This window comes from Lontra canadensis, unplaced genomic scaffold, assembly GCF_010015895.1.
Source record: "Lontra canadensis isolate GAN:19392208 unplaced genomic scaffold, GSC_riverotter_1.0 scaffold4, whole genome shotgun sequence".
In the NCBI taxonomy this organism is placed as follows: domain Eukaryota; kingdom Metazoa; phylum Chordata; class Mammalia; order Carnivora; family Mustelidae; genus Lontra; species Lontra canadensis.
This window is the reverse complement of record NW_022630998.1, coordinates 44393313-44419522: the sequence shown is the minus strand read 5'-3', so window position 1 is coordinate 44419522 and position 26210 is coordinate 44393313. Positions and strand designations below refer to the sequence as shown.

Here is a 26210-nt window from a genome sequence, read left to right as displayed (position 1 = left end):
TGCTGCCAGCTTCGGGGGGGGCCGTGAGTGAGACCTGCCCATACGCGTAATGGAGCAAACAACACCAAGATTTATAGATTGCATTTAAAAATTGTAACACAAATTAAATTAATCTGTGGGTTCTTAATTATTTTTTTCTGCTTCCCTGGAGCCCATCGGAACCCCCCTTTTCAGGATTAGCGGTGCTCTGGTCCGGGGGCGACATGGCGGCGTCCGTGAGGAACTAGTTTGAGGTAAAGGTAGTGCTTGGTTTCGCTGTCTTGGCGACATTGACAAACTGGAGCTTTCCGCGACCATCCGACTGAAGGAAGCGTTCACTGATAGGTGGACAGCTTTAGAGATCGGCCCTCCGTTCTTATTCCCAATTAGAAGCCGAGTCCTGAGCACTGACCAGCATGAGCAACATCTACATCCAGGAACCTCCCACGAACGGGAAGGTGAGCGCCTCATCTAGGGAACCTGGGCTCCTCGAAGTGATAACGCACCGACTAAGGGAGCTCTGGGGTTTTAGGATTGGAAAAGATCACAAGAAGTCATGTCCCGTACTCCTGCCTCTGAACAGGACTGCATAGAAAACCATCTATTAACACCTCTCTGCAAACACTTTGAAAAAGTCCTCAAAGGCAAATGATTTCTCCATCTACCAGCCTTCTGGTCCTATTTCTTGCTTCAGCCTAACTCAGGCAGGCGTTTCTAGGGTCTTAGGTACATTGTAAATTTCGACTTTTTTTCCCCCTCTCTTTTTGCTTAACTTGGAAATTACTTTCTCCATTCATCTTACAGTTACTTACGGAACGCCTGATCGCACCAGGCACTGTACTAGGTGCTGGGGCTACGAAGATGGTTGGGTAATGTTGTTGCCCTGGAAGAGCTTATGATTTTCTCTGGGAGGCAGGCAGGTAAAGAAAAATCTTGTGATATGTCTAGGCATGCTTAAGGAGAGAGGAGTCTAGTGCTATGGTAGTACTAAAAAGTGAGCAACTGGGAAGGAAGAGAAAAGCTTTGTGGATGAGGTATCTTTTGAGCTGGTCTTAACGTTGTTTTTTTTTAAGATTTTATTTATTTATTTGACAGAAAGAGATCACAAGTAGGCAGAGAGGCAGGCGGGGGTGGGGTGGGGTGGGTAGGCTCCCGAAGTAGAGAGCCTGATGCAGGGCTTGACCAAGGACCCTGAGATCCTGACCTGAGCTGAAGGCAGAGGCTTAACCCACTGAGCCACCCAGTCACCCCTTGAGCTGGTCTTAAGACATGAGATGACTGTCGGAAAAAGTAGGGAATGGGAAATGTTCCCACATTAGAATGGGATAATGATTTTCTGATTGATTTAAATGGTCAAGGTATGTCAATTCCATTTGAAGATTTATCTCTGCAGTATGAGGCAGAGGAGTCAGTAATGGAGTAAGTATCAACTGAATTCTTACACTGAGAACTAGTCTATATCACGTATGAAAGACAATGAACCAGCATAATGGAGAAAATACTGTGGCTGAGAGTACATAGTTGTATTAGGATAAACTACATTTACATTAGATGGAATTCTATTGCATGATTGTATCATAGTTCATGCAATTTTTTGTTGGTTGACATTTTGTAATATAATGGAGGCAATTTGAAAACAAAAACAATAATGCTCTAATTGATATCCCCAGCAAAAATTTCACTGGGTATTTTGAGCTGAGCAATTATTTTAATTCTTTGTTGTTTGAACTTCTCCTTACTCCTTACCCCTACCTCACATCATTGTGAAAACTCAAAATACCCCTTTTCAGATTTCCAAATGTTTTTTAAGGGTGATATCACCCACAGTTAGTAAACACTGGTAGAGAATTGATATATTGCCCATCCTTCTAGACTGGACCTTCACACTTAATGTTCCTTTCTCTGGTATACTCTTTGGCCAGCTCAAATGTCTCCTTAGCAGAAGGAAATCCCATTCATGTCTTGCCTGCCTCTCAACATTCCCTGCCTCTCTCCCTTTACCTCTGAAGTTTTTTCTAACTATTTACTAGTTACTGTTTATTGTGTCTTCTTCCTTCCCTTCTCCCCATAGAATGCAAGCACTCTGATGGTAGGTATCAGCTTCTAGAATGATACTTGACAAATGGTAGGAAGAGTGCAGATATGTACTGATTGAACGAATAAATGGATGAATTAATACCATATTTCTCTTAAAGTATTAAGCATCAATGAGTTTGAGGTTATACTGCAGCTGGTCAAGGGAAGATTTAATTGCTTTACTCTGGAGGAAGATTTGATATGATCATAAAGAGGAAAAGCTTTAACAGAGATACATTACTGAACAGGAGATCTTTTATTCAGCGCATGTTTATTGAGCAGCTAGCACATGATACCTCTATGCTAGGTCTTAGGGATACAGGGAAAGAGAAACCAGCATTGTCCCTATTATCATGGAGTCAGTGAAGTAAAATATACATTCACCAAATAGTCATGCAAATAAGTACATGCCAACTGTGATTAAACACTGTACTTATGGAACAGAATTGGGCTTATGGAGAATATCAAGCCTAGCCAAAGTTTCTTTCAGAAACAACTGGGGAATTTTTCCCAGTGTAAGTCCAATTGAAGACATTGAACCTCAAAGTTCTGGATCATAGAGAGCACGTGGCAAAAATTTTGGCCTGGAAAGAATTTAAAGATTTTATTTATTTAATTGACAGAGATCACAGGCAGGCAGAGCGGGGGGGGGGGGGGCAGAGATGGAAAGCAGGCTCCCCGCCAAGCAGAGAGCCCGATGCAGGTCACTTGGGACTTAATCCCAGGACCTTGAGACCACAACCTGAGCTGAAGGTGGAGGCCCAACCCACTGAGCCACTCAGGTGCCTCTGGCCTGGAAAGAATTTAAAGAGATAGAAAAACAAGTTTGCTCAGTGGATGTTTAGTGCCTATGCTGTCTAATGATACATTAGGTACTAAAAGAATAAAGAGATACTCAGAATAAATGGGACAAAGTTCCTCCCCTTCAAAGAGCATAGTATCAACTGAGAAGTAATTGACACGGTTATATCAGTAGTAGAACGCCTAGCAATTGTCTACAAATGTGCTGTGTTTTGCTGTTACTCAGGCCTCTGAATATGAGGCACAGAAAGTACCATTGAGAAATGTCCTTTTACACTCAAGATGAAATTGCCACATACTATGAACACATAATTTAAATTGCATATTAATATATATTTATTAAGAAACATAAAGTATTGTCTTAGGAGCTGCAGGAAAAGGAGCCACTGAAACTTCACAAAGTAGAGCTGGCCAACCAAATGTATGCAGAAAGGAGACATGTGCCTTTTTTTTTTTTTTTAATTCTTTATTCAAATTCAATTTAGTTAACATACACTGTATTATTAGTTTTAGGAGTAGAATTTAGTGATTCATCAGTTGCATATAACACGCAGTGCTCCTTATGTCAAGGGCCCTCCTTAATGCTCATCACCCACTTATCCCTTCCCCTGATTCACCTCCCCTCCAGCAACCTCAGTTTATTTCCTAGAGTTCAGCATCTTCTATGGTTTGCCTCCCTCTCTGTTTTCATCTTATTTTATTTTTCTTCCCTTCCCCTATGTTCATGTGTTTTGTTTCTTAAATTCCACATATGAATGAAATCAAATGGTGTTTGTCTTTCTCCAACTGACTTATTTCACTTAGCATAATACCCTCTAGTTCCAGCCATGTCATGCAAGTTGCAAGACTTCATTCTTTTTGATGGCTGAGTAATATTCCGTTGTACAAATATGCCATATCTTTTTAATCTGTTCATCTGTCAGTGGGCATCTGGGCTCTTTCCATACTTGGGCTGTTGTGGACTTCGCTGCTAACCTTGGGGTGCATGTGCCATTTTGAATCACTTATGTATGTATCCTTTGGATTAATACCTAGTACTGCAGTTGCTGGGTCATTAGGATAGCTCAATTTTTAACTTTTGAGGAACCTCCATACTGTTTTCCAGAGTAGCTATATCAGTTTGCATTCCCATCAACGGTGTGAGAGTTCCCTTTTCTCCACATCCTCACTAACATCAGCTGTTTCCTGTGTTGTTAATTTTTGCCATTCTGACCAGTGTGAGGTAGTATCTCATTGTGGTTTTGATTTGTATTTCCCTAATGCCAAGTGATGTTGAACCTTTTTTCTATGTCTGTTGGCCATTTGTAGGTCTTCTTTGGGTAAGTGTCTGTTCATGTCTTCTGCCCATTTCATGATTGGATTTTTTTGTTTTTTGGGTGTTTAGTTTGATAAGTTCTTTATAGATTTTGGATGCTAGCCCTTTATCTGATAAGACATTTACAAATACCCTCTCCCATTCCATAGGTTGCCTTTTAGTTTTATTGACTGTTCCCTTGCTGTGCAAAAGCTTTTTATCTTGATGAAGTCCCAGTAGTTCATTTTTGCCTTTGTCTCCCTAGCCTCTGCAGAAATGCCTAGCAAAAAGTTGCTGCAGCCGAGGTTGAAAAGGTTGTTACCAGTGTTGTCCTCTAGGATTTTGATGGATTCCTGTCCTTCATCCATTTTGAGTTTATTTTTGTGCAAGGGGGAGAAGGAGAAGCAGATTCCCTGCTGAACAGGGAGCCCGATGTAGGGCTCAATCCCAGGACCCTGAGATCATGACCCGAGTCAAAGCCAGATGCTTTTTACCAGGTGTAAGCATTCTTTTTACTAGGTGTAAGTTGACTGTGCCAGAGAAAATTATATAAGAATAATAATTACAATAGTAATAGCTACTATTTTTTGAGCATTTACTATTTGTCAAGTACTGTTCAAAGCAGTCTATGTAGAATAAATCATTTTGTCCTCAACAAACCTATAAGAGTATTATACCTATTTTTACATAAGGAAGTTGGATCACAGATATGTTAGATATCATGTCTAAAGTAACAAAGCTCCTTTACCCTTTGTAAGTGGAAGGGTCACTATTGTCCTTTGAGCACCCTGACTCCACACACTATAAAGGCAGGGATGATGTATATTAGCTCGTTCTTGAGAGCAGTGGTTTCTTTCTTTTTTTTTTTTTTTAAGATTTTTTTTTTTAATTTATTTATTTGACAAGCAGAGATCACAAGTAAGGAGAGAGGCAGGCTCTCTCTCAGTAGGTTAAAGCCTCTGCCTTCAGCTCAGGTCATGATCCCAGGGTCCTGGGATCGAGCCCTGCATCGGACTTTTTGTTCAGCAAGGAGCCTGACTCCCTTCCTCTCTCTCTGCCTGCCTCACAGCCTACTTGTGATCTCTGTCTGTCAAATAAATAAATAAAATCTTAAAAAAAAAAAGCCACATATTGTATGATTCCATTTATATGAAATGTTCAGTAGGCAAAGCCATAGATACAGAAAGTAGATTAGTGGTTGCCAAGGGATAGGAGTAAGAGGAAATAGGGAGTGACTGCTAACGGGGACGGGGTTTCTTTTGAGGGTGATGAAATGTTCTGGAATTAAGTAGTGGTCATGGTACTAAAAACCACTTTAAAAGGGTGACTTGTTTGGTATGTGAATTATATCTCAGTAATGCTGTTATTTTTAAAAAAGTTTCATTATATCACTAGTAAAGAAGATTAAGAGTTATCTAAAAATACTGTTTTTATGTAATCCTTTGAAATGTTTATATTCTGTGACTCTTAAAATACTATAGGAAAAAAAGTACATATTTGAGGACTGTGTGCACCCAATTCCTTAACTCCTTCCCACTTCCCTTCTCATCTTTGCTAATACGGATGCATACTTTGAAAAAGTTGGAATCATTGTATTAGAATTCGAAAGGAGAGAAGACATGTGTAGGTTCCCTTTAGCAGTAACATTTTATTTTAAGTATACAAGGGGATAATAGGTAGGACAGGACATTGTCTTTTTAGATATACTGTATTTTGGGGATTGGGGTATATACCAGTTTTCATTCAAAATCAGAAGGTGTTACCCAGTGTTCTAGATACAGTCTAGGGAGTTACTCAGTCACTCACTTTGCATCCCAAAAATATACCGCCCAAGAATATGAGAATCTAGTTGGGTTGATTTGTCATGATAGAGTATTTTTCTTTTCTTCCTTCCTTCCTTCCTTTCTTCATTTCTTCCTTCTTTTCTTCTTTCTTTAAGATTTTATTTATTTATTTGAGAGAAAGTAAGAGAGCATGCACATGTGCACCAGCCAGGGGAGATAGAGGGAGAAGCACACTCCCTATTGAGTAGGGAGCTTGACCCAGGGCTCAATCCCAGAACCCTAAGATCATGCCCTAAGCTGAAGGCAGAAACCTAACCTACTGAGCCACCCAGGTCCCCTCCAGAATAAATCTTTTGGGTGTTGTTTCATGCCAAGCCAAGTTATAAGTCCTTATCTTCATGAGCAGGTAGAAAAGAGGCTATTAAAGGATTCCATTGACTATAGATGGTGATTTTGAGATACACCATTTTAGTAATATACAACCTAGAATTAGATTGAGAATGTTTCATTGTAGGTGTGCATGGGTGCTCAGTGGGTTAAGCCTCTGCCTTCAGCCCATGTCATGATCACAGGATCCTGGGATCAAGCCCCACATCAGGCTCTCTGCTCAGCAGGGAGCCTGCTTCCCCCTCTCTCTCTGCCTGCCTCTCTGCCTACTTGTGAGTTCTCTCTCTGTCAAATAAATAAATCTTTTTAAAAAAAATTTAAAAAAGAATGTTTCATTGTAAATTAGGAATTTTTTTTTTTTTTTTTTGAGAGAGAGAGAGAGAGAGAGAGAAGGGGGGTGGGTAGAGGGAGGGAGAATCTCAAGTAGACTCCCCACGGAGCCTGGCATGAGGCTCAATCTGATGACCTTGATGTCTTGACCTGAGCCAAAAATCAAGAGTCAGATGCTTAACAGACTGAACCATCCAGGTACTCCAGGAATGGTGTGATTTTGAATGAGAAAGTAGAATGTTTATATGTAAAAACGTAATTGTAAAATTGTCTTATGGTGTCACGGTTTCATGGGTTCATTGTTCTTTAATTTCTTTCTTTTTTTTTTTTTTTTTTCTTTTTTTTTTTTTTTTGGAGATTTTGTTTATTTATTTGACAGACAGAGATCACAAGTAGGCAGAGAGGCAGGAGAGAGAGGAGGAAGCAGGCTCCCTGCTGAGCAGGCATCCTGAATGTGGGGCTCCATCTCAGGACTCTGGGATCATGACCTGCGCTGAAGGCAGAGGCTTTAACCCACTGACCCACCCAGGCACTCCTGTTCTTTAATTTCTTAATTTGCTATGCCAATATTATTGGAAGAAAGGCTGCAAACTTTCTTAATTAAAGCAAGTTTAAATGATTGATTTTTAAATGAGTAAGTTTTTCTGATTAAAAAGGTATATGCTATTTTTTTCTTAAGTCCTACATTATTTCTGAAAATGGTATTTGAATGATATAAATTTATAATGACTTGTATTGAATTTTTTTATTCAAGTATAATTAACATAGTGTTATATTATTTTGAGGTGGAATGATTTAACAGTAGAATTATTCAACAATTCTATACACTATTCACTGCTCATCAAAATAAACGTACTCTCTAATCTCCTTTATCTGTCTCACCATCCCCTACTTCCCCTCTGACAACCACCATTTTGTTCTCAGTGTTTAAGGGTTTGAGGGCTTTTTTTGACATTTTTGTTTGTTTTGTTTCTTAAATTCCACATATGTGTGAGAACATATGGTATTTGTATTATTGTGTCAGACTTACTTCTCTTAGCAGTATTATACCGTCTTTATCCATACTGCTGCAAATAGCCGTATTGCATTCTTTTTTATGACTATTATTCTTCTACCAGATTTATATATATAATATATATATTTATGTATACACACACACACACACACACACACACACAGACATCCATGCCACTTCTTTATCCATTCATCTATGGATGCACACTTGGGTTGCTTCCATATCTTGGCTATTATAAATACTGCTGCTGTAAACATAGGGGTACAAATACATTTTCAAATTAGTGTTTTTATTTTCTTAGGGTAAATACCCAGTAGTGGAATCACTGGATCATATGGTAATTCTGTTTTCAATTTTTTTTTTGTTTATTTATTTATTTATTTTTAAAAGATTTTATTTATTTACTTGACAGAGATCACAAGTAGGCAGAGAGGCAGGCAGAGAGAGAGGAAGGGAAGCAGGCTCTCTGCAGAGCAGAGAGCCCGATGCGGGGCTCCATCCCAGGACCCTGGGATCATGACCTGAGCCGAAGGCAGAGGCTTTAACCCACTGAGCCACCCAGGCGCCCCTGTTTTCAATTTTTTAAGTAATCTCTGCACTGCTTTCCACAGTGGCCACACCAGTTTATATTGCTACCAACGGTGCATGAGTGTTCCTTTTTCTCTACATCCTTGCCAACACTTATTTCTTCTTGTCTTTTTGATTCTGGCCATTCTCACAGGGCTAAGGTAACATCTCATTGTGGTTTTGATTTGCATTCCCTTGAGTATTTGCATTGCTCAGCTGATTTGAGCATGATTTCCTATGTCTGTTGGCCATCTGTATGTCTTCTTTGGAACAATGTCTATTCAGGTCTTCTACCCATTTTTTTTTTTTCTTTCCTCTACCCATTTTTAATTGAAAAAAAAAATTTTTTTTTTTGGGGGGGTGTTGGGTTGTATAAGTTCTTTATGTATTTTGGTTATTAACTGAAGAGACATGTCTACAAAAACATTGCTAAGGCAAGTGTCACATTGCTATCTGTTTTTTTTTCTGGGAGTTTTATGGTTTCAGGTCTCAGATTTAAGTTTCTATTCCATCTTAAGTGTATTTTTATGTATGGTATAAGAAAAGTGGTCCAGTTTCATTTTTTTGCATAAAGCTGTCCAGTTTTTCCAATACCATTTGTTGAAGACACTGTCTTTTCCCTGTTGTACTTTTTGAGTGTATTTTTTTTTTTTAGTATAGCAAGAAAAGCCCAGCAAAGTTTTTAACTTTAAAATTGAAAACTCATTAATGAATGCCTTAAATTGAGCAGCATTTCAACTAATTATCAAGCCAAAATGATAATTTAATGTAATGATGTCATATTCTTTCTACAGGTTTTATTGAAAACTACAGCTGGAGATATTGACATAGAGTTGTGGTCAAAAGAAGCTCCTAAAGCTTGCAGAAATTTCATTCAGCTTTGTTTGGAAGGTAATCATAACTCTTAAGTTTTATTCTGTAGGAAATTTTTTATTAATTTAAAAATAAACTGAAGTGTATCTTTCCACAACATTGAGGCCTGCTATTAAATGGTGGTGATGAATGATAGGAGTTGATATGAGTGATACGGTGTTGAGCTACTGTGTCAGGAAATAGAGGGAGGAGATAAAGACTGTCTTTCAAATAAATCTGTGTATCTTCAGTAGAGAAATTTATCTCTCCAATAAAACTTTGATCATTTTTTATCTTTGTCTATTCCCCACTTCTTTCTTTCATCCTCCAAATAAAGGTACTCCCTGAGATTGCCTTGGGTTCTTTACTCTTCAGTTGTTACTTCTATCCAAATAACTGTCAAATTTAGAATTCCAGCCATTTTCTCTCTTCTTTACTCTAATTTACATATCGAAGTGGACTTTACTCCCAATTTAGTAGTGGACTTTACACTTCCTCTGTCAGCTATAACTAAACCAGATTGCCTTGACTTTCACCTGCTGATTGTGATTGGCTTTTACCTGGGTCTTTCTCTCTGTAATCTTTAATCTGTTTACCCTCTTTTTTTATTCATCTAGCAGCCAAATCCTCAGACGGCTTGGTTTCCTAGCCTTCCAGCCTTTTTTTTCATTGCACTAAATAACCATATGGCTTCAGCTGACTATTACTTTTATTTCCTGAGCACTTCCTTCCCATTTCCACTTTCACACATACCCTCATACCTTGCTTCATATCCTCAGTCTCCTTTCAGAATACTTTTTCTTTCCTTCTTTACTGTTTAAGTCTACCCACTTTTTAATATCTGCCCACAGTTCCATCTTCTCAATGAAGCCTTCCATTCAACATTCAGTGATGTCATTATCAATGTTTCCAGTATGATTTTAGACCGAGTCACAAAGTGACTATTTTTCTTTCAATAAACTTTACAGAATTATACATCCACTTGAGTGCTTTCTCCTTCAGAATATTCTCCTGTAGAACTAAACATTCTAAACATTTTTGTAACTTACTGACTTTTGGAATACATTGCATATGGTTTCAGATATCTACAGTGGTGCCAAATCATTATCTTTCTAAGTTATATCTGATTGGTAAAGACAGACAGGGTTAATCAGGTATCAGAAAACAACATTTTGAGTCAAAAGCAAGGTGTGAAAGGGAACTTAGTATAACCAGTAGGAGGATACAGAAAGAGCTCTCCAAATAGATAATAATTATACAAATAAATAATTACCAGGGGAGGATTTAAGATATAAAAATAAATAGACTTCCCCAAAAACCTGCCCCCCCAAAATAGAGGGAAAGACATCTGCAAAGACCATTATTAATAATTGCTATGGCAGGCAGGAAGGAAATTGAGTCAGACAGGTAGTACAGTCAGAGAAGCCTCAAATAACTATCAACAGAACCAAGAAACACAGTAGACATAGAGAAGTCAGACTTGCTTCTGGAAAGAAGTTTTGAAGACTCAAAAGCTCAAATTTTATAGGGGAAGAGTGAAAGTACAAAAACATTAGAAAGAATGAATGGTAATTAATAATCCATGACCAGGTGAATGGGAGAAACAGAAAACATCTGGATATAATACGATAGTGAAGAAAAAATAAAGTTAAGTTAGGTCATGGTGGAACTTAATTGGAACAACAAAAAAATTATTCCCCTATTTAAAAGAATACAAGGAGAAAGAGAAAAGAATAGGAAAATCATAAGAAAAATAACTCAGAGCAATTCTCTTAAGTTGAACAGGTGAAAGATAGAATTATTACTGCAGAGGCTAAGAAGAAACCTGAGAAGATTAATTTAAATGAAAATACTCCCAAATAAAGTCAAGGTTTTAAAATCGAGAACCCCATTTTAATTAACTAATTCTATGATTTAAACAAGTCATGAAATTTCTAGGACTTAGAACATTCATATCAGTATTTACTTCAACAAGGGATGATTTCCAGAATTAAAAAGTAAATGAGTAAAAACCAGGAGGGTGGAACATGATATAGATACGGCAGTTAAAAGCAAGTTTTTAGTCGTTTTTTTTTTTTTAGCTTTACTGAGGTATTATAGACAAATAAAAATTGTATATATTTAGGATGTACAACATGATCTTTTTAAAGTGTACAGTGTGATGATTTAAGACACATACACATTGTGAAATGATTATTACTATCAAGTTAAGTAATATATCCATCACTTCACATAGTTACCTTATGAGTGTGTGTGTGTGGTGAGAACACTTGAGATCTACTCTCTTTGCAAATTTCAAGTATACAACACAGTACTGTTAACTATAACCTCCATGCTATACACTGGATCCCCAGTAATTATTTATTTTATAATTAAAAATTTTGGGCGTATCTGGGTGGCTCAGTTGGTTAATAATGAGAAAATTATATGTATATCATGGTAGATGATAGTTAATAATATTGTATTGCATATATGGAAGTTGGTAAGAAAGTAGATCTTAAAAGTGCTCATCGTAAGAAAAAGGAATTTGTAACTTTGTGAGGTGCTGGCTGTTAACTAGGCTTACGGTGGTGAACACTGCACAATATATATAAATACTGAATCATTATGTTGTATACCTGAAACTACTATAATGTTAAATGTCAATTATATCTCCATTTTTTAAAAATGGTGGGAAAAAATTATGTTTAACGCTACCCAGCCAACAAGATGCAAGAGTCAGAACTCCTGAATGCTGCCTAGTTTTAACCCACTCTGAGTAAATGGTTACTTAATACAGGAGAGATACTTGTAGATTCAGTTTTTACAGTTTCTATTTGTAACCAAGGAGCACTTCTTTGCACTGAGTCTCTCTTGCCGATATTGCTTTAAAGTATGGATTTTACGTCCAGATAGATCTTGCAAATGTAAATAATGATGAGGGTGCCTACAAGCCACTGTATTATATAGTACTTTATGAATTATGATAAACCATAGTCTTGTTTTGACTCATAAAGTAGATACTTGATTGTATTTGTCATTGAATGAGTTACCTTGTGTTTAGGTGCAAGTAAGAGAAGACTCAACTCAATATTATTTACATAATAAAGACATTTATAATCCTGTATGAATGACAAGAAATCTGGTGTCAGGCAGTTCTGCAGCTCAGTGAAGCTTTCAGGGAACTATTCTCCCTCTTTCTGCTTTCCAATCCTAAACACGTGACTGAACTAGAACTAGACTCGGGAATTAACTCCATCTCCCATCTATTATGCTGCTACTTGTTTTTTGTTTGCTTTTACAACAATAATAATAGGTTTTGTTTATTCAGTACTTCCTTCAGGGCTACATATATATTCTTCATATGTTTTCCACTTTAAACTCTGATTCTGTCAAACCCTAAATATTGCCCTTCTGCCCTCACCAACTTCTTGGCTCAGGATTTACCTCACAGAGATGTCATGCTTCTGCCACATACCACTTCTTTTTCTTGGTGAAGTCTCCTTAATGACTTCTGGTTCCAAATAATAAGTACTATTAAGAGATCATATATGATCCCTCCTGTATTTTTATAGCTTCCAAATATATTTATACATAAACTGTAATCTGGAGTTGGAGAGAATCTTGGAAATAATTACAATACAACAACCACCATGCTTTTTTGTAGAAATTGTACTATTTTGAGTAGACATTTTATGGTTAAGTAGGGAAGAAGGGGTTTGATTTATGAGCCTATTTAATAGTGTGAGAAAAAAATCTGTGACTCTGATATTAACTCTCAAAGCTATACACTTCGTTTTAGACTTTGCTAAATTATTTTAAATTTCTTTCAGCATATTATGACAACACCATTTTTCATAGAGTTGTACCTGGTTTTATAGTCCAAGGGGGAGATCCTACTGGCACAGGGACTGGTGGAGAGTCTATCTATGGAGCCCCATTCAAGGTGAAACTGAATTTTTATTGTTATTTATTTGCAAATCAGTTTGGATTGCTTAATTGAAAATGACTGTGCCCCACATGAAAAAAAATGCATTTCACATTAGTGCACAAAATCTGGTACCTGTCATGTGTTTAGGATTATACAGGTATAAGAGCAGCACTTCCCCTATCGAGCATTCTGAGTTGTCTTATTGCTAGCTTTTACACTAGGTTGAATTCAGGTATACCTGCTTGTGGTCATGAGGAAAATGTGAGGCAGGAAAAAAACCTTTATTATGTAATTCTTGATATCTGACAATATCTGATCTCTGAAACTCTGTAAATGTAAAAGATTTTTAGAACATTTCATATGCCATCCTATTTTAAAATATTTAACACTATATGGAACTTATATTAATCTGTTTGGACCATTATAATAAAATACCACTGATGGGTTGGCTGAAACAACCCATGTTGTTTGCTTAAACAACAGCAATTTATTTCTTACAGTTCTGGAGGCTAGGAAGTATGGGTCAACTTATTAGCATTCAGTTTCTGGCGAAGGGTCTCTTCCTGGCTTGCAGATGGCCACCTCCTCGCTATGTTTTCACATGGTAGAGAGAGTGAACTTTGGAGTCTCTTCCTCTTTTTATAAGGACACTAACAGTCCTGGATTAGGGCTTCACACTTATAACATCACTTAACTTAGCATTATCTCCTTGCAGGCCCTGTCTCCCATACAGTCACACGGAGGGTTAAAGCCTCACTGTATGAATTGGGGAGACGCAATTAGGTCCAAAGCAGAACTCATTCTTAATTATGCACAACAGATGTTTGTAGCCTAAAACACATGTCATAACAGGAAATCACAAGGGGACAGAAGAAAGAATTAACATAAAAAATATTAGGAAAAAAGTGTATTAATCAAGAATAGGTCAGTGATTTATTAACTGCCTATACAGATCTAAAAAGAAAAAAAAAGAGCATTGTAGTTAATAACAGTGGGTTCAAATAAAAACTACAATTTAGGTTATTTATTAATCTGATGGTACCAATGTCATGTTCTTTGTATGAGTAAACATTGGTAGCTCTTAAAATATGAGAATTTTTAAAGACATCATGTTTATACGAATGAGATAGAGGGTCTGGAGTTTCTTTTAATTTTTTACTGGGTCACTATGTGATTCTTGAGAAAAATACTTGAACTGTTTGCTTTAATTTCCAGATGATAATGGCCTTAGAAAATGAGGAATGGCTATAATAAAAAAGTCTCAAATGTAACTAAAAAACTACTTTGCATTTTACCAAATTGACTTGTCTCATGATTTTAGAGCTTCCATCTAGTAGAAAGCATTCCTTTATTCTATTGTTCAGTGTGACAGTATAGCACTTTCTCATAATTCCTTTCTAAACTGAGATTTTTGCTTATTATGTAATACCATTATCTTGTTAAGTTTTTCAATTAGGCCACTTTGATACAGTAGAAAGAGTTATGACTTTTTTTTGTTTTGTTTTTTAAGATGTTATTTATTTATTTGTCACAGAGAGAGAGCACGAGCAGGGAGAGTGGCAAGTAGAGGTAGAGGGAGAATCAGGCTCACTGCTGAGCTAGTTGCCTGATGCAGGACTCAATCCCAGGACTGGGATAATGACCTGAGCCGAAGGTAGATGCTTAACTGGCTGAACCACCCAGGCATCCCAAGTTATGACTCTTTGTGCTCAAATCTTTGACAATTACTTATTAAGGAAAAATAACTTTCTTTCTGAAAAGCACTGATTACATCATATGCCTATATTATAAATGAGTCTAGTATCAGGTCTGGATAGAAATTCTGTTAACTGAGAGACTAATGTATGTTATGTAGCCCTACCATAGCAAGAAATCCACTTTAGAGAGGCTTGCTCTGGTTCTTTGGAAAACTGGCAAATGGGAGCAGTGCCAGTTCAGAAAAGACTCAACAAAGACCTTTAAAAAAGAGTAAAGCACATAACACAATTAAGTAGATTCCTTGAATTAAAAAACAAGAAGAAAGCCATTTTTTCAAGACCTTTAGAATGGAGTGGGGAGGGGCAATAGTTGAAGACCCTACAATGACTCCAAGGTAGTGTTTTTGGAAAAGAAAAACAGAAGGTTCTAAAAAGTTAGATAACTTTAAGGGTTGGGAATAGAGGAATGACTTAGAAATCTCTTCCCCTTTGAGTGCCCTTCTTCTGTGTAAATAGGCAGCTTTCCCATAAAATAGGATACATTTGTGGTTGAGGATATTTAGAAGATGCTTATAGGCTAGTGAAGTCAAGTTTAACATTAGTGAAGGAATAGGAAGTATTGGATTTGATTATACTTGAAAATCAGTCAAATAAAACTTTAGCATTTTTGATTGGAAGTTATACAGAACCTGGTTAACAGAGTAGGAAGAACCTTATAACTGAGGTCATTCACTAAACTTTTTTTTTTTTTTTTTTTTTATGCTTCAGGATGAATTCCATTCCCGGTTACGTTTTAATCGGAGAGGACTGGTTGCCATGGCAAATGCTGGTCCTCATGATAATGGCAGCCAGTTTTTCTTTACACTGGGTCGAGCAGATGAACTCAACAATAAACATACCATTTTTGGAAAGGTTTGTGTCCAGTTATCTTCAGCTTCTTTGATAAATATGACCAACTTATCTAGGAGCTGCCCTCATAAAAATATTCCCTGGGATATTTATTATTTCTAAAAATGATGGAATATATTCCTTTTACAATGAACTATCAGGGACCACCTTTATTTTTGTTTGTATGTTTCAAATAAGTCATTAATTATGAGTGTAAATGTTCTTTTCTAAAATCATACTGATGATATTAGCTACTATATTGCTCATCTGATAATGTTTTTATGTTTTTAGAAATCTAGGTAACAACATTTAGTAGTTTAAAGTTTATTTTTGTCAAGGATGAATTTCTTAAGTCTAAAGTGAAGTTGTGTTAACATTAAAACATTTTACCTGAAATATTACTTCGAGTAGTACCTATTTAATCCTGTTCACATTTAACATCTTTCTTTAAAAGGGGATTCTGACGGTTTTGTTTTTTCACTCTCCCTTCTAAAAAACATATTTCCACGTTTTAAGTTGTAGGCATGTTAGACATCACTAGTGTATCAGCTCCCTCTACTGGTTTAGTAGGAATGGTTTCCCCACAGCCTAGGCAAAACTGGATTGTGTGAGGATGAAAGGGAAAAAACAAACTAGCACAACTGGAAAATTGGTATTATTTTAAAATGCCTGAGAAATGTTGAATGAAAGGACTCATGCTGAAAACATGCAATACAATCTGGTTGTTTAAAACTTAACAACATAGGTTAAAATATGCACATTTGAATCACTATAACACAGGTTGTCGATGTTCGTAGATTTTCCTTCCTACTGTTTTTAAAAAATAAAAACATATAATAAAGTGAGATTTAGACTGTCATTCTGCACCACTTTTTACAATTGCTAATATATAACGTTCACATTAGAGACAAAGTGTAGCATAGTAATAAGTATTCAGAAAGGCCATCACTGTCGGCTCTGTAACTTCTTTGAATCTCAGTTTTCTTATCTAGAGGAGGAGGATAATGGCAGTACCTGCTGTTAGGATATTTGTGGAGACATAACAAGATAATGTGTGCTAAGCACTTACAGGTGGTATTGTTATCTGCTCGTTCCACCCACTTCTAAAATCTGAATTTGTTTATTTTGTTTAAATGAAAAGCTGTCATTCAGTATGAGGTTACTTGGCATCGTATCTTCACTTTTAATAAAACCTGATGTTAAATATATATTGGAAGTTTTCTAAAAATGTTATTGAGGGATTGAACTCCCTTTATGCTTTTTCCCCTTGAGAAGAAGTTGCTTTATTTGCATTATTTAACGCGTAGGCTCCTATATAAAAATACGAGATTTCCTCTTAATTATTGAAAAAGTATTTCCAGAAGCCCTCTCTTATTTCAAAGAATGAATATAATAGTTTACAGTTAGGTTTTCTGTCTTGTTTGATAGGTCACAGGGGATACAGTGTATAACATGCTGCGGTTGACAGAAGTTGACGTAGATGAGGAAGAAAGACCACGTAATCCACACAGAATAAGAAGCTGTGAGGTAGGAGCATGATGTCCAAGATACAGCACTTAAATTATCACGTAAGAGAAGCGGGCTGTTAGTATTTTTATTTATTTTATTTTTTAATTTTATTATTTTTTTCTTAGGTTTTATTTATTTATTCATGACAGACAGAAAGAAAGAGAGGCAGAGGGAGAAGCAGTCTCCCCACTGAGCAGGGGCGCCTGATGCAGGATTCGATCCCAGGATCCCGGGATCATGACCTGAGCTAAAGGCAGATGCTTAACCATCTGAGCCAACCAGGCGCCCTGTTAGTATTTTTATACTGTTGGGTAAAGGCTTTATACTAAATCAACATCAAAATTCGGATTTTGTCTCTGTAATTTAGGCACAATTTCTGATTTAAGAATTTCTTTTTTAAATTGAAGGTTTTGGTTTCAAAGATGAAACTTTAGCTGATAATCCAGTATATGAAAACCTTGACTTATAAGGGAAAATTAGAAGAATTAGGCTTATTTAGCTCAATGAAGTACCTTCCTGGGCAATTTTAGAGTGATCCTTCATTGAGGAAGAAGGTCCTTAGAAGCATTTGATTTGGGGTCATACTCTCTGAGCTTGTCTTGCTTACTAGTTATTATGTTTTATTGAATGTTTTTCCCTTTTGTGAAATTAAGATAAAATACCTTTTACCTAATTACACATAGGATTATCAGGAAAATCCAGCAAGGCCATGTAAGTGGAAGTACTTTATGTAGTAAATATATCACTAGACTTAAAATAGTTATGTGAGCAAAAAATACAGAAGTTTAATATTAACACAATTGAATACTGGTTTTAATTTTTTGTGAAATTTTTAAAAATGGGAAAATGTTTTCAAACTATTTTTTTCCATAGGTTTTGTTTAATCCTTTTGATGACATCATTCCAAGAGAAATAAAAAAGCCAAAAAAAGAGAAACCAGAGGAAGAAGTAAAGAAACTGAAGCCCAAAGGCACAAAGTAATCAGAAATAATAGAATAATAGAAATTCATTCATTTTATTTCCTTTTGTAACAACTGTTTACTAGTGAGGGAGAGGCCAGTGTGGACTGGGAAGATATCTGAATTATGAGGTGTTTTTTTTTTTCTAAATATGCATTTCTTTTATTAAAATACTGTATGTAACAAGCTAAAGAAGTATTGTGTCACATGTCTGCATGAGATCTGTATTAATATTTATGATCACTATAGCAGTTATTTATATAAATGAGTTAAGAATTTTTTTTTTAACTTGTTTTTCAACTAATATATGCTCCGTGTAAAGAATTTGGAAAGTCAAGTATGAAGGATATAATGACTGCATGGTTACATAATTTAACTTTTCACTCCTGTTTTGGAGTAAGTTACAGTATTTTGTGGACAATATTTTTCATATTACTAGTTTTGTCTATTTTATTAAAATAGGTATCAGAGAGTTAGATTTCAACTTCCTCTTTTAGTGAAGTGTAGCATCCACATTAGTGATTTTAGTATATTCATAGTTGTTAGATTCAGACAGTTCCAGGTACAATCCTGCCTGACACCATTTATAAGAGCAAAGTGTGTTCATATTTCTGAGCTTCAGTTTCCCCATCCTGTAAAATGGAAATTATAATTACAACATCTGGGTGTTAGGAAGAGAAAATGAGCAGGGGAATTTGAAAACACCCAGTGGCATAGGTATTCAATCACATTTGTTTCTTTTCCATGATACCCTAAGTATAAGGAAGTTAAGCTGCTTTTATAAACTGTCAAATGTGAGCCACTTCAATAAGCAGTTGATGTCTTGTGGCAAAATAAATTCTTATATGGCGGTGTATTTGATATTCTTCTATTTTTTGATTCATTTCTTTTGACTAATTTACCTCTGGGTGAAAGGTCACCATCACCACATTCAGGTACAATATTTCATCACTATTATTTATCTTGACATTAGCCCAAAAGCTGGGTGTTTTGTTTTTGTTTTTAATTCATAGCAAATATATTAGGGATGATATGGTAGTCTTTGATTGCATCTAGGTTTTGAAATAAAAAATTCTTCTTGTTGCCAAATCTTTTATTTTTTCAGTATTTGAGAGAGAGTTTTAATAACTTGCTATTTATCTTCTTTGGGCTGTCTTTAGTTTGAAGGCTCAAAGAAAACAAACAGTTTATTCTTCCCCATGGGCTATTTTTTTGTTACGTTTACTGCTTATTTTTTTTTATTTGACAGTATTGTGTAACTTATCAATTTCAAAGTATTATGACATTTTGGAAGACACTAGATTAATTGCTTCCCATTTGTAGTGCACTCAGGGCTATATATTTATTAGGTTTTCAGAAAACTCCCATTTTGCTAACCAGTTTTTATAAATATAAAAGGCTTAATTATTTCTGTCATGCTTGACTTAATATATTTAATGGTAGTGCTGAGGATGGATTTTTGGTCATTAGTTTCATCTAATATATGAATTTCTCTGGTCTGAGGCCAATGCCTTAACATTATGCTGAAAATACAGATCCTCAGTATATTTCTGCTGAATACTAAGTTATATTGTATATTCCTGAACAGTTAAAATGTGTTCTTGTAAATTCTATTTTATTGCCTTGAAAATACAGTATAAGTTTTGTTTAATTTTTTCAATTTTCTTTCATTCTTCTTTCATTTTTTTTCTTTTTTTGATAAGAAATTTTAGTTTACTTTCATTTGGAGAGGAAGCTGAAGAAGAAGAGGAGGAAGTTAATCGAGTTAGTCAGGTAAAACTCTAACCCTTTGTTCTGAGTTATGAAAGATATTAGGGTCTCTATCTCACTCATTTTTTTTATCTCCTGCTATATATATGGCACAGCATGTTTTCCACTGTACACGGTCAGAAAGTGTTCATTGAACTGATTTGTAAAATGATTTGTTGTCAGTAATATTTGCAATTCCTAAGTTGATATGCCCTCTTGAAATTAGAGTTTTGTGGGTTTTTTTAACAAGCTATTTTTTTAAAATTCAGAACTAGAGTTAAAAAATGATTCAACCTTGTGATTCAGATTTTAATTGCTATTTAAGTGTTTTGCTAGATGATAATGATTATGATCGTTATTATAATAGTGATGGACCAAAGCTTTTATATTCATTTTAATATTATCTATATATTCATTAATGTCATTAATTTTCATCATAGTCCTTTAAGATAGGTATTATCATTATCCCATTTTACCCAAAAATACATTAAGGTATAAATAGGTTGTAATTTGCTCAGTCACACAGCCAGTAAATAGCTAGAGCTGGGATTTGAACCATGTAAGATACATGTATTTGGATTATAAATCCCCTCCTGGTCTTTTACCCCACCAATGCTTCCACTAGGCCTTTAAGTGTGGTTTTCCTGAATATCACTTTTGACACAATACTCATTGCTGAAACACCTATGCCTTGACAATATTTAGAATAGTGAATCTGTTAAATACACTCCAAGAAAATCACCTTCAAGGATTTTTACTCCCAAAGATTCTGGTATGTGTTCCCTCAGATGATGAAGAGATGGAAATTTGGAGAGTCAAATCTAGGGAAGGGGCTGGTGTGGGGGAGTAGCCTTTGATACAGGAAGTTCAGTGAATTATAATAATAGTGGAGGGTTGAGGGACACCTGAGTGGCTCAGTTGGTTAAGGGTCTGATTCTTGATTTCGGTTTAAGTCTTGATCTCAGCATCGTGAGATTGAGTCCTACATTGGAAGATTCTCTCTCTGCCTCTCTCTCTGCCCTACCCCTCCTCCCTCTCTCAAAAAAAATTAATTAATTATAAATAATAGTGGAGGGTTGGAATGTAGAGTTTTTTTTTTAAGTGGATAGTTCCTGGGGTGCCTGGGTAGCTCAGTGGGTTAGGCTTCTGCCTTCGACTCGGGTCATGGTCTCAGGGTCCTGGGATTGAGCCCCACATCGGGCTCCTTGCTCAGTGGGAAGCCTGCTTCTCCCTCTTTCTCTGTCTGCTTACTTGTAATCTGTCTCTCTGCCAAGTGAATGAATGAAATCCTTAAAAAAAAAAAATGGACATTCCTGTTCTTACATCTGTTTGTAAAGAAAATCATAATGCCTTTAAATCACTCTTCTATAAATAGATTACCTTTCTGCAGTGTTTAAAAAAAAGAAAGAAAGAAAATTAGTGAATACAGAAACCCGAAGGGTTAAAAGTTCTGTTGTAGTAATTAAAACTCTGTAACTTAGCCCTGTCTTATTTGCTTAATATAGTTACCTATTTCTAATCAAAACTAACAATAGCACTAGCTTAAAAGCACATTATATTTACCCTTGTGTTTAATTCTTTATCCATGTTCTTCCCTCATCATAGAGGATGGTTTTGATAGGCTAATGTTGAGCATTTAGTAAGCACACTACTTCTACCCATTGCATTAAGACTGAATTGAAATGGACATGTGTAAGAAACGTTCTGGTCATGATTTTTTCCTGCTGTCTTCAGTATTCCAGAGTGATATATTTGATACCATGGATTCTCAGCTTCCACCTGTATACTAATATTCTGAACTCTGGGACACCTGAACAAATATTATTTCTGGCCTCTTATCTGACATTCTTGATTTCCTTTAGGAAACATCTCTACTTTAGATGTCAAAATTAAATTAATCTTTATATGAAAACCTCCTTTCCCTAGACCTCTTCAGCATTATCAATCATTCCGGTACCCCAATATCTCAGAAGTTATCTTCTTTAGATGTTAGTGCACTAGTCTTGCCTTATTCATGATTCAAATTTCTGCCTTATTAAAATGAAAGATATACTATATGTCATGATCGTCTGGGTATATTTGTAAATGGACAAAATGACAAATGTTAAATCTGGAAATTGCCAGGAGTCCCTTTCACTGATGTTTTCTAAAGATGTCAAGTTCAAGTGCCTTCCCCACAATCCTCCCACTCCTGTTTTTCCTTTTGCTTGGGTTAGGTTCTCCTTTATTTGGTTAATTTTTGTTTTTCCTTTATGATTTAGCTCCACTATCAACTCTGGACTACCTCCACCTTCTCTACCCATCTCCTACCCAGGCTAAGTTTAACTTCTTCCCATGGTGATCTGTGGCCATCAAAGCATATGTTGTACTGTAACTATTTTCCTCTGCTACCTGTGTTAAATATTTATGTTATGTCACCTCTATAACAACCACATTCTAGAGATGTTAGTACTCCTATGTAAGGGAAGAAATCAATACTGAGAAAGGTTAAATCACTTGTGCAAGACCATGTAATTAGGAGGTGGTGCAATCAGAATTGCAAAATTAGCTTTCTATAGCTACTTATGTCTCTAATATGATCTTGAATGCTGCAGAAGTTGCTTCCTTTAAGCCCAAGCCGTCTAGAAGACTGGCGGGAAAATAAGCTGGTAGCGCAGCATTCTGTGGTGGAAGGCAGCTCAGTGCGGTTGGCTCCTTACCCTTTCCTAACTCACACAGAGGCCTGAATATTAGGCTGAGCAGCTTGAGGAAAGCACAAGGGTAGGAGAAAGGAGTTTTTCTATTAGTCTTTTTGTGAATTAAATTTCTGGTTGAAAGTATGTTTTGCTTACCCTTACTTTGAGATCAACTTTGCTAGGAAGTTAGTTTGAATTTTTTCTATTGTAACAACAGTATGTGTTAAATGTTTCAAGCATATGTTACTATGCTGCTTACTATTATACAAAGTAAAACAAAATGTTTAACTTACACTGACTGTAGTGAACTTGATAACCCCAAATCAATAGGTGTTTGCTGCAAGGTTGAAATGTGCAAGGATACCACTGCAGATGGTATTGGCTTGCCCTTTATGTTGCCTCAAACCTGAAAAACACTTCGAACAGTGGAAAGACTAAGTAAATTCATTCCTTTTTGCCAAGAAAATTGCAACCTACAGTCAATTATCATGGGAATAGTATAAGCCTAGTACTGTATCATCGTATTTCTCTCTGACTGTGCTGTGTGATAAAGTTATCAAATGTTTGCTTCTGGGGCGCCTGAGTGGCTCAGTCGGTTAAGTGGCTACCTTCGGCTCGGGTCATGATCCTGGAGTCTTGCTATCGAGCCCCATGTCGGGCTCCCTATTCAGTGGAGAGTCTGCTTCTCTCTCTGCCTGCTGCTCCCCCTGCTCCCCACTCTTGCTGTACCTCACATAAATAAATAAAATCTTTTAAAAAACAGTGTTTGCTTCTGACTCTCAAATCTCTATCCCTAGGCTGGCTTACTTTTCTTTTCTCCAGCTGCCTATTGGCCATCTCTCTATGTTTAAATATCTCACTAGTAACCCAAGTCCTGGCCAAGGCTTAATTCATTATCTTTGTTTCCCAGACTTTTCTGTTTTGTGACTTCGTTTTCCACTCCCTGGTATCAGTATTCTCTAGAGAAGAATTTTAGATCCTGACTTTTTTCTTATTCTTTCTCTGCAAAACCAATTTGTTGCACTGTCCTACCAATTTTTTATCCATGACATATCTCAAATCTATTTTTTCCTTTTAATTTATTTTGCTACTACCCTCATTCAGGCCTTTATTTCTAGCCTCGGTTGCTGCTCTAGTCTACAGACTTGTCTCCCATCTCCTTGCTTTTCTTTCCCTTCCACTCATTATCATCAGAACAGTCTTCCTAAAACCTCATTAAGGTATCACAGTTGTGGGGAGCCTGGGTGGCTCAGTGGGTTAAGCCTCTGCCTTCGGCTGGGGTCATGATCTCGGGGTCCTGGGATCGAGCCCTGCTTGGCGGGGAGCCTGCTTTCCCCCCTTTCTCTGCCTGCCTCTCTGCCTACTTGTGATCTCTCTCTGTCAAATAATAAAATAAATAAAATCTTAAAAAAAAAAAGATACCACAGTTGCTTTCTGTTGACTATAGAAATAAGGCCGTGACTCCCCATTACCAACTCTGCCCTTTAGTTAAATACTTCTTAATACCACTTAGAAACCACAGAAATGTCAGGTCCAACACTGTTTTAAAAATTAAAAATTAAATCCCTACACCCTCCTCAGACCTATGGAATTAGAATCTCCAAGGGAGGAGCCTGGGAAGCTATACTTTTTTTTTTTTTTTTTTTTTTTTTTTTGGAAGCTATACTTTCAATGAATTCCTTGGAATTCTTATCAGGGAAAGGTAGGAAACACTGTGTTCGCAGATCTGAACTATTTGCTGTTCTGTATATATGTTTTGTGTTTTCCTTTCTGTATGTCTTTGTTCATGTTCTTTTCCCTGCATGAAGTGTCCTGTCCCATTCTGGATGTCAAAGTCATATTTATTTTCAACACATAAAATATCATCTTTTCCAAATGTCGTTTCTTAATCATTCCTTTTTCTTATCTAATGGTTGCCTGGCTTGTAATGCTTACATTTTCCTTTTAAAAATATCCATTTTGTTTTATTACACAAGAAACATGACTGTGTTCTCAATGTATACTAAAACATTATACCCTTTTCTTTCTGCCCTATTAAGTGTGTAGAGTCCTAGGCTGTGAGCTCTCTGTTGGTAAACTGTGCCATCTTTGAGGGGCAGTGTGTTGGAGCAGAAAGACATGGATTTGGGATCATACACACTGATACTGGCTCTTCACTTTCCACTGATACTCTGTGACTTTGTAAAACTTAAGCTCTCTGAGCCTCAACTTTCTTCTTTGTAGCATGAAAATACCAGGAACCATTTAGAGTTGTGAAATAAGGATGTGGATAGTCATTACTTTGATTCAATATGCAATCTCAGAAAATATTTTTGAAAGTTAAACGTCTTAAGCAGTATACTCTATGTTATAATTTATATTTGATTCTCAGAAAGCTGAAGAATATCAATCTCTGGTATGATTATGATTATTAGGCTGAAGGTGCTAAAGCAGTCTAGAGGGTTGGCAAAAAACTTTACCAACAGTTTAGCTTTCTGGGGTTGGAAGCCTTAACTCAGCACAATTGCCTGAGTGTTCTTCCGGAATGAGCACTCCCACTGGGTCCTGGATAGTAGCTTGAGCAGCATTTAAGAGCACTGGGGTACACCTGTATATCATGATCCCCCAACAACCCATTCTTCTCTACATGTGAATGCATTTTGGCACTTTGTATAGAGTCTTTGGCTTACAGAATTCACCTGTTTTGTCTGTTTATATAATGGAATGAATACGTTTAGCTTGAGAAAATAGATCAACGATTAAAAAAAAGTCATTGAAGTTTATTGGCTTAGAGGAAAGGAAATTTCTCTAGAGGGCATGAGATGAATTTTAGAGTGAATCACAATGGAAGTACAGTTTATTTATTTTCCTTTTGTACTGTTATTCAGACTTTAAGAACCCTTCTAATACATTTTACCTTTCGAGTAAAATGAAACCTTGGTAAGAAAAAGGAACACTAGCCTGAATATTGGAAAAGTATGACCAATAGATACATTTCTTAAAAGTTAGCCTTATTGTTTTAAACATATATAATAATTAGAACCAAAGTCAAGTAAGTATCTTTTACAAAGACTAAGAACAATTTTCAGTTTCAGGGCTTGCATGAAATTAAATATTTGTAGAGGTCTTAAAAATAATTTGTTTCATTATTCATTTGCTTATCAAGTTTCTTTTTTCAGTGACTCCACAGTATGTTAAGTTTTATTCCAGAACCTGTCTAACATCACAAGTTAATAATTGGTAAAGTCTGAATAGGGGCTTTGCTTTATGTGAAAGGAGAAATAAGATAGAGTGCCCTCTGGTTTATGGATTATCAGTGTGGGATTACAGACACTACTTCACCCCACTCGTTTATTCATGACAAGGTACCTCTCCCACATGGGTTAGCTTTCCTTCCTTATTTCAGTATCTTTCTACTGCCTGATAAAAATCTCTTTTAGAATAATAGAATTTTATAGTGCAAAGGGATCTAGTCCAACTTCCTTGCTTTATAGATGAGGAAACTGAGACTCTAGTTAAGTGACTTGCCAGACTGATTTAATTTCCTTTTTGATAGGATTGCATGATAGAATGATGCCATAATAACATATTTTGAGTTCCAGAGAGTACATTTTCAGAGTCTCTCATCATAGTCTTGTGGACAACATGAGGAAATGTGATCTGGGAGATAGTATAGTCAGATGGATTTATATCTGATTGAATACTTCTGCCCAAAGAGTGCTTTGTTGTCAACCTGTGCATGATTATTTGAACTAGTCA

The 26210-nt window shown here is 36.2% G+C and overlaps 1 protein-coding gene across 2 annotated transcripts in view; it reads left to right on the top strand.

The window, feature by feature from the left end:
* The first annotated feature begins 86 nt into the window (after positions 1–86).
* Positions 87–26210, top strand: part of CWC27 (CWC27 spliceosome associated cyclophilin) — a 190890-nt gene continuing 164766 nt past the window's right edge. Inside the window, exons 1-7 of one of the 2 annotated variants that reach the window (XR_004381635.1) lie at positions 87–437; positions 9028–9124; positions 12898–13010; positions 15461–15604; positions 17009–17107; positions 17963–18066; positions 19752–19821. Coding sequence is in view for 1 of the 2 variants with exons in the window: in XM_032849728.1 (XP_032705619.1) it covers positions 396–437; positions 9028–9124; positions 12898–13010; positions 15461–15604; positions 17009–17107; positions 17963–18066; positions 19752–19821 (669 nt within the window). In the remaining variant the exon portion in view is untranslated. The remainder of the gene's footprint in view (positions 438–9027; positions 9125–12897; positions 13011–15460; positions 15605–17008; positions 17108–17962; positions 18067–19751; positions 19822–26210) is intronic. The other variant, XM_032849728.1, reaches the window with a different exon arrangement.